We start from the raw sequence: 16277 nt of genomic DNA, 5'->3' as shown, positions 1-16277 counted from the left end.
ATTATTATGGGTATTCACATCCAGGGTGTCACATATACCGCAGTACTGCAGTCAAGTGCTGAGCAACAGTGTATCAGTCCATCAGTCCACGAGCCATATAGAGAACAGCAAGATATACGCTCAGTGAAGCTCAAACATTTTAAAATGTGATTATTTCTAACTTATGGGAACCAGAAGACATAACATGATGGAAGTGGATGTCTGTGAGTAAAAAACCCAAACATTTTAAATAAATTTAATGCCGAATTATATTGAAAAAACAACCCAATTAATGCAGAGAGAGAAAAACTGAATGAATCGTGCAAAACTAAAATGGCCACCACAGCAGTAAACACACAGCTCCAGTCCATGATGGATTGAGAGGCTGATGATATCGTAGAGGCACCTGAAAAGTTTAAGCAAAAGTGTGGATTAATATTCAGTAGCTTTCTAAAAGGCACTAGTGAAGAGTAAAGGGTCAGCTACATCCTGTTGTGAGCAGGAAAGGATTACATTTGTTTAATAGCAGGAAGATGACAACTGCAAAAACCCAGCACACATTCCCGGCCAGAGTCAAATCAATGGATCTACCGATATGAATTTAAAGGTCTAAGGCAGGAATCAGGGGAGCCTGTTGAGAATTTCAAAACAAGATTGAAAAATGCAGCCAGAAAATGTAAATTTAGGGACACAGATGAAAGGCTGCTAGATCAGTTTATTTGGGGCTTTTCACACCCTGAAGTACAAAAACAAATTGATTGGAAAGCACAAGCTTACAATATTGTAGACACTGCCACAGCACATGAAGCCACGAGTAGACAGATGAAGACGCTGCCTACCCAAATGGCTAGCTTTCAGTTAAGTCAAGGGAAAGACAACAGGGTTGATGCAGTGAAACAGCAAGAAAAAAATGCACACCGGACAAAGAGAAAGATGTGCAGGAGCTGTGGACAACCACATTGTTGTAATATACCTTTAAGGGATATCAGCATGACATCACTAGAAGGGAGATGTGTCATGTGATTTGGTCTTAGTTTCACTTTGCTTTGAGCAGAGCACACACACAGCTCTGATGTCTTCAAGCTTTATGCCTATGGATAGCTGTTCTCATGTAAAAAAGTCTTAATAAATGAACCCGCAATGTGTTTACCCAATCTCTTATAAGTGATTGGTGTCTTGTGTCTTGTACAGTAAATAAGCCCAAGATATTATATCATTTTAATAACACAACACATTTGAGTTTACAGAAAGAAGGAAATGTCCCGCATATAGATCAAACTACCGAACTTGTGGAAAGCTAAATCACTAAGTACAAATGTGCAGAACATAAACAAAGATGGTAAACAAGTTCTCAGAGTCAGAGCAACAGGGTGAATGAGAAGGAAAAGAAACCAAAACATCCATAGCCTGGAAGATGACAATGAGCTTATGAAAATAATATACATAAATCTATTGGAGAAAATTCTGAAGGAGAGAATCTATCTCCACTTGGAGAGGCAAGGTTTGTTCAGGGATAGTCAGCATGGCTTTGTCAGAGGGAGGTCATGCCTAACAAATTTGATTGAATTTTTTGAGGAGTTGACCAGGTGTGTAGATGAGGGGAGTGCAGTTGATGTAGTTTATATGGATTTCAGCAAATCCTTTGACAAGGTCCCACATGGGAGACTTATAAAGAAGGCAAATGCACATGGGATACAGGGTAATTTGATAAGATGGATTCAAAATTGACTTAGTTGTAGGAGACAGAGGGTGATGACAGAGGATGCTTTAGTGTCTGGAAGCCAGTGTCCAGTGGCGTACCACAAGGATCTGTGCTCAGTCCCCTATTATTCGTCATTTATATAAACGACATAGATGATTATGTAGGGGGTAGGATTAGTAAGTTTGCGGATGACACAAAGATTGGCCTGGTAGTTAACAGTGAGGTTGAGTGCCTTGGGCTACAGGAAGATATAGACGGGATGGTCAAATGGGCAGATAAGTGGCAGATGGAATTTAACTCTGAAAAGTGTGAGGTGATACACTTTGGAAGGAGTAATTTGACAAGGAGGTATTTAATGAACGACATGGCACTAAGAAGTTCTGAGGAACAAAGGGACCTTGGCGTGTGTGTCCATAGATCTCTGAAGGCAGAGGGGCAAGGCATATGGGACACTTGCCTTTATCAATCGAGGCATAGATTACAAAAGTAGGGAGGTCATGTTGGAGTTGTATAGAACCTTGGTGAGGCCACAGCTGGAGTACTGTGTGCAGTTCTGGTCACCACATTATAGGAAGGATGTGATTGCACTGGAGGGGGTGCAGAGGAGATTCACCAGAATGTTGCCTGGCATGAAACATTTAAGTTATGAAGAGAGGTTGGATAGACTTGGGTTGTTTTCGTTGGAGCAGAGAAGACTGAGGGGCGACCTGATCGAGTTGTACAAGATTATGAGGGGCATGGACAGGGTGGATAGGGAGCAGCTGTTCCCGTTAGTTGAAGGATCAGTCATGAGGGGACACAAGTTCAAGGTGAGGAGCAGGAGGTTTAGGGGGGATGTGAGGAAAAACTTTTTTACCCGGAGGGTGGTGACCGTCTGGAATGCGCTGCATGGGTGGGTGGTGGAGGCAGGTTGCCTCACATCCTTTAAAAAGTACCTGGATGAGCACTTGGCACGTCATAACATTCAAGGCTATGGGCCAAGTGCTGGTAAATGGGATTAGGTAGGTCAGGTGATTCTCACGTGTTGGTGCAGACTCGATGGGCCGAAGGGCCTCTTCTGCACTGTGTGATTCTGTGATAAGAACTATACAATTGCATGAAATGGTGGGATGTGATAGTTCCCAGAGAAAAGAAATTTTCACTATCATTCCGATCAGGAAGAGTGTGAGAAATAAGCCCACAACCCCATCTCTGATGCTGAAGCTTGATACCAGAGCATTGAGTAACATTATCCCACTCAGGCTCTACCAGAAGATATTCCTGAAAATTTGAAAGAAAATGGTTGCCCAACAAAAGGTGCTCTGAAATCGAACAACGTCATGTTAAAGGCACACAGAGAAGCAGCTAGGAACAACACAAATCAGAGCGACACACAAAGGAAAAGATATTAACTGTATGTTCTATGTTGCTGAAACAGATGGGCTTTCTATCCTGGGGTTGAGCTGTTGCGAAGAGCTGCAGCTTCTCTCAGTGAACCATGAAGGAGACGATACTGAAGGTCAAAGGTAGTATGCCCATTGAAAAGCACCCTCTGATTAGAAGCAAGGAAGATCTTGTGCGAATATACCCAGAGTGTTTTGATGAGACAAAAACCTAAAGTGCTGGAAAAACTCAGCAGGTCTGGCAGCATCTGTGGGGAGAGAAACAGAGTTATCGTTTCAAGTCGAATATTATTCTTCTTTGCAACCTGTTTTGATAAGACAATGCTTTGAAGATTTTGAGTATCACATCACTATTGATCCAGAGAAGAAATCAGTGATTCATCCCCCACAAAGAGTACCAATAGATCTAAAAGAAAAACTTGAAAGAGAAATCCAAGAGATGGAAGAAAAAAAAGTGATTGTCAGAGTTACAGAGCATACAGATTTTGTTAATTCCATTGTGGTGAGACAGAAGCTAAATGGACAGCTACAAATTTGTTTGGATCCCAAAGATCTTAATCAAGCTATCAAGAGGAATCATTACCCTATTCCAACACTGGAAGAGATCACACCAGCACTGGTAGATGAAAAAATTTTCAGCAAGCTTGAAGCCAGAAATGACTACTGGAACGTGAAGCTTGACGCAGAATCTTTCCTGTTGACAACATTCAACACACCCTTCGGTCGGTACAAACTTCTGTGTCTACCTTTTGGCCTTAAAGTGAGTCAGGATGTGTTCCAGCATAAAGTGGTCAAGACATATCAAGGATGTAAAGAAGCAGATCTATCGAGTTGATGAGAAAGATCATGTGAACCATTTAAATGAAGCCATGGAGAGAAGCAGGAAAGCTGGGATGCAAGTTAAATGCAGACCAATGCATTGTGAAGGTGACAGAATGCCAGTTCTTCAGAATGGTGTAGATACCTGCTAGAGTCAAGCCACGTCCTAAAAATGTCACAGCCATCTCTGAGATGGTAGCTTCAAGAGACAAGAAAGAGCTGAGACGTTTCCTTGGTTTGATCCAATATCTGAGTTCTTTCATACCTCACAGTCAGAACACATAGCAAACCTATGAGAGCCGATAAGAGATGTTGAGTATCAGTGGTCAGATTCATATGAGAGAGCTTCAACAAACCCAAAGTAGTAGTATGCAAAGAGACAAGTCTGTCATACTACAACAGAAGGAAACCTGTCACTCTGCGAGTAGATGCTTCTACATAAGAACTGGGAGCAAGCCCGGCACGAAGGGGAAGATCAATAGCATTCACATCCAAAGCTCTAACATCAGCTGAGACCTGACATTCCAACAAGAAAGTGAGGTGTTGGTAGTCGTGAATGATTGTGAGAAATTCCACACATATCTCTATTGGAGAAGTTCTTGTGGAGAATGATCATTGTCCACTGAAGCAGATCTACAAGAAAAATCTGTGTAGAGATCCAACAACACTGCGGAGGTTACTCTTGAGGATTCAGAGTTACGATTTCACTCTGAAATACAAGCCAGGAAGAGAAATGGTTCTTTAATTAAAACAGAAACCGCTGGAAATACTAAGCAGGTCTGGCAACATCTGTGGAGGAAGAAGAGATAACATTCAATTCAAAACATTAACTCTGTTTCTCTCTCCACAGATGCTGCCAGACCTGCTGAGTATTTCCAGCACTTTCTATTTTTTATTTCAGATTTCAAGCATTCACAGTATTTTGCTTTTATTTTACAAAAATAGTGCTAGCATTTGTCCTATCTCAGTTATCACCACAGGAGAAACATGAGATGAAAGATCTAGGTATAAAGTTCCATCACCTAGTGAATGTAACACCATCAAAACCTAGTCAGATTAGAGATGAGACCAGGAAAAATGAAAGGTTACAGATGCTCTCTCAGCAAGTGATCCAGGGATGGCCTGATAAGATACAACAAACACAGTCAGCAATATGGCAGTAGTGATCTATCAGTGATGACATCTCAGTCAAAGATGGTGTTCTGCTAGCTGAATCCAGAATAACTATACCCAAAGCAATGTTGGAAGAACTTCTCCAGAAGATACATGAAGACCACATGGGAATGGAGAAGTGTAAGCTCAGACTCGGATCAGCTGTGTACCAGATAGGCATTGACAAAGTCACCAATAGAATGATGTTTACAAGCAATGTACGCTGGAAATATAGAAATATGGGGCAGAATTTTGCCTTCATTAGGCGGGCTTGGTGGGGGCGAGTGGGAGTGGTCGGGAAGCTGACCGCCATCTGCTAACAGGGCCCGACCGCGATTTAACACTGGCAGGCCAATTAAGGTCTACCCAGCGTAAAACGTGCACTGCAGCGCTCAGTGCTGCCTGTGTTGGGGTGGGGAGGAGGGTGATCGTGCAAGTTCACACATGTGCGCAGGAAAAGCTCCCTGGGGCACAGAGCTGCCTCACGGAGATTTAAGATTTATGAAAATAAAGAAGAAATATTTTTTAAATGTTAATAACATGTCCCCTCATGTGACTCTGTCACATGAGCAGGGACATATTAGAAATTAGTTTGAAAATTTTTTTTTCTCTAATGAAGCATCGAAACCTCATCCCACCCGTGGATGAGGTTTTGCAAAAAATACAAAGGCTGCTTGGCCTTTTCGCCTGCCTGCCAATCGTAAGTTTGGACGAGCAGTGAAAAATTTAATTCAGTTAGGTCTTTAATTGCCTTAATAGGCCTTAATTGTCGGCGGATGCGCTGCCGACTCCCTCGCGCGCCCGCCGACCGAAATATCGCGCGGGTCCGCAGTGATGTCGGGACGCTCATCTGACATCAATGCATGTCATTTTACGCTCATTCGGATCAGGCGCAAGCCCACCCAACGAACATCAAATTCTACCCATGCAGTAGAAAGAAGAGATGATAGCCACCACCCAGACCATGGCATTCTGTGGGAGTTGATTTATTCACACACAACAAAGAATAGTATTTCATAGTTGCAGACTATTACTCAAGGTTTCTTTTTATCTGAAAGGTGAAAGATTTGTATGAGTATGAGCTCTGTTTGTTGAGGAAGGGATTCCTGAAAGAGTTATGTGTGATAATGGAATCCAATTCACCTCCAAAGAATTTAAGGAATTCACTGAAATTATGGGTTCAATATCATCACCTTAGCTCCACATTACCTAAGGGGACACGGGTTTACAGAAAGACACGTCCAGGCGGTCAAGAGAACCATCACAAAATGTTGAGAAACAAAGGAAAACCCAAAGCTTAGCTTATTATCATTCGTATCTACACCTCTGAAGGCTGACATGAAATCTCCTGCAGAGCTGTTGAATGAAAGTATAAGACAACTCTGCCAATCAAGATACTGCCTCGAAGCCAACACTTCAACAAGCATGCAAAATCACTTCCTGAGTTGTTGAAAGAACAAACCGTGTAGGATCCAAACCTGAAAACCTGGAACCCAGCAAAAGTGTTGGTGTAACTGAGACTTCAAGGTCATAAATCATTGAGACCGAAACCCGTAAGCAAATGAGAAGGAACAGAGTCCATATTCGACCGACATCTGAGCTGGAGAAGCAGAAAAGCTCATCAAGAACATCAGCTATATCACTAACCAGTGAGGCAGCATCACCAACAATTGGTGCAACATCAAACAACGTCATCCGCAAGTAACACAACATTAGCAACATCAGGCATAACTCCTACAATACCAGCAGCAACACACACATCGTACAGCGTACCAACTTACCACTGAGTGCAATAATGCCAAATCTACAAGATGGAGGTACAACATCCTACCGTCTAAGCGATAACATGAATAATGTTTTGAGAAAAGAGAACAAGCTATAACAGACTCTAAACATGTTTGATTTAATTATATAAGTGGAATTGTTAATCTTCTTCAGTTTAGATAACACAAAAAAAGCTAATGATTGGAACAGCTATATTTGCGTTAGTATATTATATTTTTGCATTCTATAATGTACATCACATTTTTTTAAAGGAAGAGCAATGTTGTTACATTATTGATAAAGAGCTAGGAACTCATTGTTATGTGGATGTACATTCAGGGTGCCACATTTATTGCTGCACTGCAGTCAGGTGCCAAGCAACAATGTATCTCTCTAACAGTCCAGCAGCTACATGGAGAGCAGCAAGAAATACAGTCGATGAAGTGCTAGCATTTTGAGTCTAAAGTTTGATTATTTCTAACTTCTGGGAACCATATGATATGACATATCATATAGAGCACTCGAGGAGGTTCCAGCCCATTAGATATTATTTTGCATCCACAATGCTTAGACTATACATGCAGCACAAGTTGTATGAGGACCTTATTGAGGAGAGCAGTTAAGAAGAGAGCAGTTCATCAATGAAACAATGCTCTGTCACCTATTGCATAATAAGTACAGTTCATCTGCTTATGCTGTTCTCTCAGAAGCTATGAAGGTCATGGAAGGCATGTTCATAATGTGGCCAGACAGGTTAATTATCAACCTGTAAATCCTACCAGTAACAAATGATAAAAGCGGGACAATTTCCTGGTCAGCCAGAACCATGTGGTGACTGCAGTGCAGTAGCCTTCCCACATTAAAAGACTCCATGCTCAAGCTTGCCACATGTTGTACTCCATGGCAAGTGTAGCAATTATAGTTTTGGGAAATGTAGGACTGTAGCTTTAAGAATAATCCTGTTTTGTAAGATCACATGATCTGTGTAAACCAATGGGTTAACAGTGCAGGGAACCTCTACAAGAGAGTTCTTCTTTAGTTATGGAGTTTGATGCACACATGCAGCTGCTGCTGCTGTCTTGTAAATAAAGTTAAATGTTTCCACTGAGGAAAGTTGTCGGCAGATCAACTCTATAACAAACTGGCAATGAGGATGAATCAGATTCGGTGCTGTACCTCACCCATCAATTGTATCTACGTTCGTTAAAAATGTAAGAAGATATACTCACCCGAAATGCCACAGTTTGGCAGAATCGATCCCTTTGAGCCAGCCACAGATGATTGGTCTCAATATGTGTTCTTCTTTCAAGCAAACAAAATCACGGGGGAGGAAAAAAGGAGAGAGATTCTCCTGAGTAATTGTGGGAGCGAGTCCTACAGTTTAATTTGCAGCTTGAGGGCCCCCAGTACCCCAAATTGGAAGACTTTCAGTAAACTAGTAGGCCTCATTAAGGGGCATTTTCAACCCAAACCCTCAGTCACAATGCAGAAGTTCAGGTTCAATTCACGGAATAGAGCCCCAGGGGAGATAATTGCTATCTACGTGGTGAAATTAAAACAATTAATGGAATATTACGATTTCGGTGAAACCCTGAATGATATGCTCAGAGAACATTTAGTATGTGGCGTGCAGGAAGACGCCATTCAACAAAGATTGCTGGCTGAAGTGAATCTTGATTTTAAGAAAGCATTAGAAATAGCGCTGGCGATAGAAAGCACTCTAAGGGATTCACAAGCAAATCAAGGGTGCAAAATGGCACCATTCTCCTAGTCAGGCGGGAACAGTCGGCCGAAAGTGGCGTGAAAAGCGGGACTCCACCACAAAGCGGGAAACAGCCCCTGCTAACCGGCTTAGCAACTAAATCGAAAAATAACTTTAATCAGTGTGGAAACAATCAGTCTTCTAGCGACTGGCAATTTAGAAAAGTAGAATGTTATTTTTGTCACAGGAGTGGACACATGATAAGACAGTGCAAAGCGAGATTTTAACAGGCCCTCAAACAATAAACAAAGTCCAATGAAGTCTATAGTGTAGAAGAGCCAGAAACAATCAATTCTGACATTTATTCATTATTCAGCATGAAAATTGGGAAGACAGAGCCAATATTTTTTACAATGCAAGTGAATGGTAAACCATTAAAAATGGAAGTAGACATGGGTGCTTCTACCACTGTAGTAAAGAACATACTTTCAGATATTTAAATAAAGATGATCAACAATTAAATTTGGAACAAACATCTGCCAAGTTGAAAACGTACACAGGCGAAGAAATCCAATTAAAAGGTATCACCAGAGCAACTGTTCATTGTAGACACAGCTACCCGTAATGGTGGTAGAAGGTGAATGATCAAGATTTCTAGGGCTGATTGGTTCAAGGAAATTAAATTTAGCTGGTCCAAAGTCTTCCAGTTACGAGCAGGTGGACTACCAGAGCTGTAAATAAAAATGACACCATCTTCGAGGATGAACTCGGAAAAATCCAAGGACTACAGGCCAAGATTTACATGGGCCCAGAAGCAACCACTCGCTTCTTGAAAGCAAGACTGGTGCCATACGCCCTGAGAGAGAATGTTGAGGCTGAGCTGAGCCTGCTAGAGAGGTTAGGTGTCATAAAAATGGTTCAGTTCTCAAACTATGGGCAGCACCCATAGTCCCTGTCCCTAAACCAGACCAGATCATCCAGATGTGTGGGGACTAGAAACTTACAGTCAACAGAGCAGCCAAACTATCCTATCCTATCCTCAAGATGGAAGACCTATATGCCAAACTAGCAGGAGGGACAATGTATGCAAAGCTTGACATGAGTAACGCATATCAGCAACTGGAGCTGGATGACATCTCCTGGGAATTCATAACCATACCCACAGAGGATTATACCAATATACACGCCTGCCCTTTGGTGTTTCCTCAGCCTGTGCCATTTTTCAGAGGGCAATGAAGAGCTTACCTCAGGGACTACCTCAGGTTGTGGTCTACCTGGACGATGTGCTGATAACTGGATTCACAGAAAAGGAACACTTGGATAATCTAGAGGAATAACTGAAACGATTTTTAGAAGCAGGAGTGCGCCTCAAGAAGGAAAAATGCACTTTTCAAGCAAATGAAGTAATATATTTGGGTCACCGGGCAGATGCCCAAGGGTTACACCCGGTTGAATAGATGGCTAAAGCAATAAGAGAGGCACTTGCACCCAAGAACACCTCTGAACTTAAATCATTTTTAGGAATGATCAATTATTATGTGCGATTTTTACCAAATTTATCCACAGTTCTAGCCCCTCGACATTCACTGCTAAGAAAAAACCAGTGTTGGTTTTGGGAGGCACCCCAAAAAGAAACCTTCATGAAAGTAAAACAGCTCTTACACTCTTTACATTTGTTAGTGCATTATGACCAGATGAAGGAATTGGTGCTAACCTGCAATCTGTTCCCCTGTGGAGTGGGAGTGGTATTATCTCATAAAATGGATGATGGCACAGAAAGGCCGATAGGCTATGTATCCAGGACATTTACCATAGCTGAGAAAGAATATTCTCAGATCGAAAAGGAAGGTCTGTCGATTACTTCTGGTGTAAAAAAATTCCACCAATATGTGCAAGGGCGACATTTTATGATAGTATCAGACCACAAACCACTTTTGGGTCTGTTTAGCAAGGAAAAGGCTATACCTTCTATAGATTCTGTAAGAATACAAACATGGGCCCTAATTTTGGCAAAATATGAATGCACCTTTGTACATAGACCAAGAATTCATATAGCAAATGCCAATGCCCTAAGTCGCCTTCCTTTGTAAGAGAATGATGAACATGTCCCAACCCAACAGGAGCTCGTATTAGTGATGAGTTTTCTAGATTCCTCACCAGTCTGTGCCAGGCAGATAAGAAACTGGATGAATCGTGATCCAGTCCTGTCTCGAGTGAGAGACCAAGTGTTACATGGTTGGTCCCAGGAACCAGTATCTGAAGAATTGAAGCCGCTTTTCAACCGAAGACACGAGATGAACAGTCAAGATGGTATTCTATTATAGGGTGCACAGGTAGTAGTTCCTGCACAAGGGAGGGAACCACTTTTAGTAGAGCTACACAGTGTCCATCCAGGGATCTCCCAAAAGAAGATGATAGTGCAGAGTTATCTTTGATGGCCAGGGATAGACAGTGATATTGAAAATGTGGTAAAACACCCCATGCAGTGTCAACAGCTACAAAAGTTGCCAGTGGCAGCCCCATTACACCCATTGGAGTGGCCTGGTAGACCCTGGGAGCGATTGCACATTGATTACATAGGTTCTTTCCTTGGAATCATGTTTCTACAGATTATAGGTGCTCATTCCAAGTGGTTAGGCATTTATGAGGTAAAGTCACCAACGTATGGCGCTACTATAGAAAAACTACACCAGAGCTTCGCCACCCACGGATTGCCAGAGGTAATCGTCTCAGATAATGGTACTACATTCACGAGCGCTGAATTCCAGTGATTTATCAGCCTCAACTGTGTCAGCCATGTGAAGATTGCACCATATCAATCGGCATCAAACAGACTGGCCGAAAGGGCAATATAAACCTTTAAGGCGGGAATGAAAAAGTTAACAGGTGATTTGTTGGAGACCAAACTTTCTCGCTTTCTATTTCACTACAAAACGACTCCCACCCCCCCCAACACTACGACAGGAGCAACACTTGCAGAATTTCTGATGAAGCGCTGTCTTCAGACAAGACTAAGTATAATACTTCCCAATTTGGACAGGAAGATGGAGATAAGTCAAGGGAACCAAAAAGTGACTCATGATTTGCATAGTCATGAGTGACAATTTACTGTTGGAGGAGCAGTATATGTAAAGAATTTCGGTGGAGGACCAAAGTGGTAAAGTGAGTGCTGTGACCAGACCAGTGGAGGGCCGGATCACCCATAGACATGTGGATCATTTAAGAAAAAGAGAGATACTCCAACAAAATGATGTTCCGCCTATAACCATTACTGAACCAAAGGTTCCTGTAAAAGTTGCTCAACCAAGGACAGATATGCCCAATGTCTCTGTCGGAGTGGACAGCACTGAACTGCAAGTGCCTAATGAGGTACCTGATGTTAATGCGGTTCCAGAGAATGTGTTTCCTACAAAGGAGTCTGAAGTTGTGGAGCTGCGACCTTCCATAAGGATCGGGAAACCACCTGAAAGACTGAACTTGTAATTTCATGACCTGTGTAAATATTGTAATGTCATGCGATAAATATCCTTGTAAATACGAAATGTGCAGAAAAGTTAAAGGGGGAGGAATGTAGTAATTATGGTTTTGGGAAATGTAGGGCTGTAGCTTTAAGAATAATCCTGTGTTGTAAGATCACATGATCTGTGTAAACCAATGTGTTAACACCACGGGGAACCTCTACAGAGAAGAGTTCTTCTTTAGTTATGGAGTTTGATGCACACATGTAGTTGCTGCTGTTGTTTTGTAAATAAAGTTAACTGTTTCCACTAAGAAAAGTTGTCTGAAGATCAACTCTATAACAGCAAGCGTCGTCCTCGGTTCGAGGGACTGCTAGAGAGAGAGAAAGCTAGGAAGCTGTCCCTGACACTCATTTTATGGCAGTGACTCATTTCAGACAGTCATGGGGACATCTGCAATATCAGCCAGACTGCAGTTTGGACAATACATTTATAAGGCCTTTGATGCACTTTACAGGAGAGCTGAGAGATTCATCACCTTTGCTATCACAGCAAGACAGTGCTAAGACAGAGCCATTGAGTTCCATATGATTGCAATTTTCTCAAGGCCCAGGGTGCAACTGACGACATCCACAATCCTTTGTGTGCTTTCGAAAAACATTTCTCAGCCACCTTCAAAGGATAGGGCTTTTACTCTCTCACTGTACAGACTGTGCATGAGAACGTGCAGAGATTCTTTATATTGGTGGCTAATATGGTGCAAGTTGCCATGGTGGCATTCAATTATTGAAATTCAACAACCCTTTAATGTTTCAGAGAAAAAATTAAGAAAGGGTGGCTTCTGGATGACAAACCCTATTGTTACTCCCATGGATAATGACTCCACCACTATATAATATGCTCCAGATCATGGATTATGAACATTTACAGTCTGCCGCACCCTTTTCAATTTTACTAATCTCAAAGGACTGGACTTTGATATTGCTGGTGAGGAGGCTTTGCCTCCCTAGGAACAAGTCTTAAATGGAGGTGTTATGGCAGGGAATCATGCTGACCAACACTCAGGACACTTTACATATATGCTATTATGGTTTATTAAAATCCTAATGGAGAAAAACATACTGCTGATTGAAAATGGCATACGCTTCTCCTTGCTGAAATTCTAGGAACAACACTGAAACCATTCTTTTTTTTAACATAAGCAAAAGTGTAGAACCATGTTTTGCCAATCTCCAACAGATGTTGTTACTATTCTGAAAAATTATTTTGGAGTGATTACTTCAGATATCACTTAACAATGTATTGCATTGATGAAACGACTTGTAAATGTGGCCCGTTACATTGTTAATAAATGTGTTCACAAGTTAAATGTTTTGGAACTGGATAAGATAAATAATTTTACAAAGTGTTGACTCACAGTAGAATAAGTAATCTGAATTTAGAATCTGACACTTGTGACAAGCAAAGAAAATGTTTGGCATTACGCTCTATCTACAATACCACTGCTTATTGCAGCAAAATAAAAGATACCTTTAGTGCATCTGTCTGGCATTTCCTGAACCCTATTTGTCTCTACAGTATAGTTCTAGCAAAAACAAATCAATTAAGGTCACTGGAAAGACAAGGCAGAGCTTTGTTATTAAGTACAATCTTTTGCAACACAGCACCAAACAATTCCTTTATTTGTCAGATCTTAATTTTCTGGAGAACTGGGAACTAGAATTAACTTACTGTTCTGTATGGATAAACACTCAAATTAGTGTGGTAAGAACTATCTGCTTTTACTTCTAGACCTTCAACAATATTCCATCAAAAGAAAGAAAGTAATGCGAGAGAATACATTCAATTGTAATAACCACAATGAGCTTACTCCCATCAAGGGGCCATCTAGTGTTCAGCAAACAATATGGAAATATCACACATATTACTTATCATCGGGCGTTCCATATTTTTCAATTGATGCTTTTGTCTGTAATTGTCCATGTATAGCTGTCGACTTTAGAGCCTAGCCCCAAATATCAAATGGTTTGTAAGGGACGGATAGATTGATCTGTATAGCTGAAATCTGCATCAATCATGTGTGGCTGCAAACCTTAAAATGGTACTCAGGCAGGCTCACAAACAGGAAGGAAGATTATTTTGACAGATCAAATGGAGACAAATAGTGTGGACAATAAGGTCACCAGGATTCTAGTCATGACCAAGAAGTTAAATGAGCATCACATGGATGAAATAAATGTTTACTAATATAAGCACACTTTCTGAGAAATTTTTCTATCTAAACAAAACACATGATTCAGAACATTGATTTAAGGATGTTCTTGGATTCTTAGATACTAGTTGCTGGGGGCAATCAACATATTGTACTTAAATAGATAACCTGAGTGCAGAAAGCAGAGGAGTAAAATATCCAACTTCCATAACATGACGCCTTTTTATTTATGTATCAATTTAGGAAAAGTACAGGCACAAAATCATTCCTGTATGAGCCCTAGTTTTTATCTAAAAATGTCTGCATTTACATGTGCCACTTAGAACACAAAACTGTTGAGTAAAACATCCTGTTGGAGCTAACCAGCTACAGATGAAATACTTGTCCTGAGACAAATTATTCCTGAGGGGTTAATTTGCAGCAAATATATAACTGCAATTGTTTCTCATTTTAAAATAAGATAGCATAATATAGGTACTCATGAAAATACCCAATACAGCACTGTAAATGGAAACATTTACCAAATAAAGGAAATGTTGTGATTTATAAATGAAGAACTACCATTGCTGGAACTAACAGATAATGTGCCAGCAATAGGCAGTCACTTCCTGATGGGTTTAATAGTTGACACCACAGCCTGTGCCTTTAGACATAAACTAGTCCTTCTTCGTTTATTACGATACATTCCCAAACTATCTTGTAATTAACTGTGCAGAACAAAGAACTGGAATGTTAAAGGCAGATGCGTTAAACATTGATACATAACACAAAATCAATTTTATCTTTTTTTTCAGGATCTGAATCAAACAATATTGGTGAGCTGAACGGTTGTGATAAAGAATTAAAAGAAGGTCCAAGATTCTCACCAAGTCCCATTAAAACACCAGATCAGCATCTGAAAAGACTGAAAAGATCCAGCTCAGGTATGTTTCACAAAAGTCTTCAAGCCACGGCAGGTTTATTCATTGTTGTTCAAATCTGCCAGTTATAAGACATTAAACCAAAATAACCAGCCCTTAATTTAATTCCCAAAATGAAAAAATAGTTCGGACCAGCACTCTTATTTACCAGTCTTTAATGGTGTTCCATTTTAAGGTATACAAGACCAGTTCAGACCACTATTCTTATTTCCCAGTTTTTACTGCTTTTTCATTCTGGGTTAAAAAGCATTGGGACAGATTTTGCTGTGAAAGACATTTGTTCAACTTACACTTACCCTTAAATTTTCTGAGGGCTGTTGCATGGCAAGTTGTTGCTAGTCAAACATCCAAAAAATGTATCTCCTTAACCAATCTGATTGAAGAATCGTTAATGATCAGTGCACAGTCTGAATCAAGAACTGTAGTTAGAATACCAAACTCAATATCAGGCACAGAAAGTAAAATAAAGAGAGGGAAAGAAAGGTTGGATTAAAAAAGAGAAATACAAGTGGTAGGAAGAAAAAGTTTTTAAAAATTACATTTTTAAGAATCTTCAACAATAATTAAAAGTTGAACATTTATACAAATTAATTTACAGTGCCAGAGAGGCTGTTTTTCTAGTAATTAAGATTTACCATGCTGTTAAAAGGGTACTCAGACTGGAATGAAGAAGTTTATGAGGCACGTTTAGTCCATATCTCTGATGACTGTATCGAAGTCATGCTGTTGAATATATTTCAATGGTGAGTTGCAGTTTTCACACAGTTTACAGAGGGCAGTGTATCTTAGGCAACAACTTCTGAATTTTTATGTGTGCTAGAAGTTTTCTTTATTCATTCATGGGATATGGATTGCACCGGCAAAGCCAGCATTTATTGCCCATCTCTAATTGCCCTTGAACTGGTGGTAGTGAACCTTCTTCTTGAACCATCCTTATAGAGAAGGTACACCCTCAGTGCTGTAAGGTAGGAAGCTCTAGCACTCTGATACAGTGACGATGAAGCAACAAAGATATAGTTCCGAGTCAGGATGGTGTATGGCTTTGAGAGGAACTTGTAGGTGGTGGTATTCTCATGCATCTGCTGCCCTTGACCCTCTAGGTGGTAAGGTGCCTTCAAAGGAGGCTTGGTGAGTTGCTGTAGTGGGTTTTATAGATGGTGCACTCTGCTGCCACTGTGCGTCAGTGG

General features: G+C 40.8%; 1 protein-coding gene across 1 annotated transcript in view; it reads left to right on the top strand.

The window, feature by feature from the left end:
- Nucleotides 1-16277, top strand: part of LOC144680088 (putative Polycomb group protein ASXL3) — a 350418-nt gene that overhangs the window by 192341 nt on the left and 141800 nt on the right. Inside the window, exon 7 of the mRNA XM_078541234.1 lies at nt 14965-15093. Coding sequence (XP_078397360.1) covers nt 14965-15093 — 129 coding nt within the window. The remainder of the gene's footprint in view (nt 1-14964; nt 15094-16277) is intronic.

This window comes from Cetorhinus maximus, chromosome 4 (assembly GCF_964194155.1).
Source record: "Cetorhinus maximus chromosome 4, sCetMax3.hap1.1, whole genome shotgun sequence".
Lineage (NCBI taxonomy): Eukaryota > Metazoa > Chordata > Chondrichthyes > Lamniformes > Cetorhinidae > Cetorhinus > Cetorhinus maximus.
This window is presented reverse-complemented; position numbering and strand designations above follow the sequence as displayed.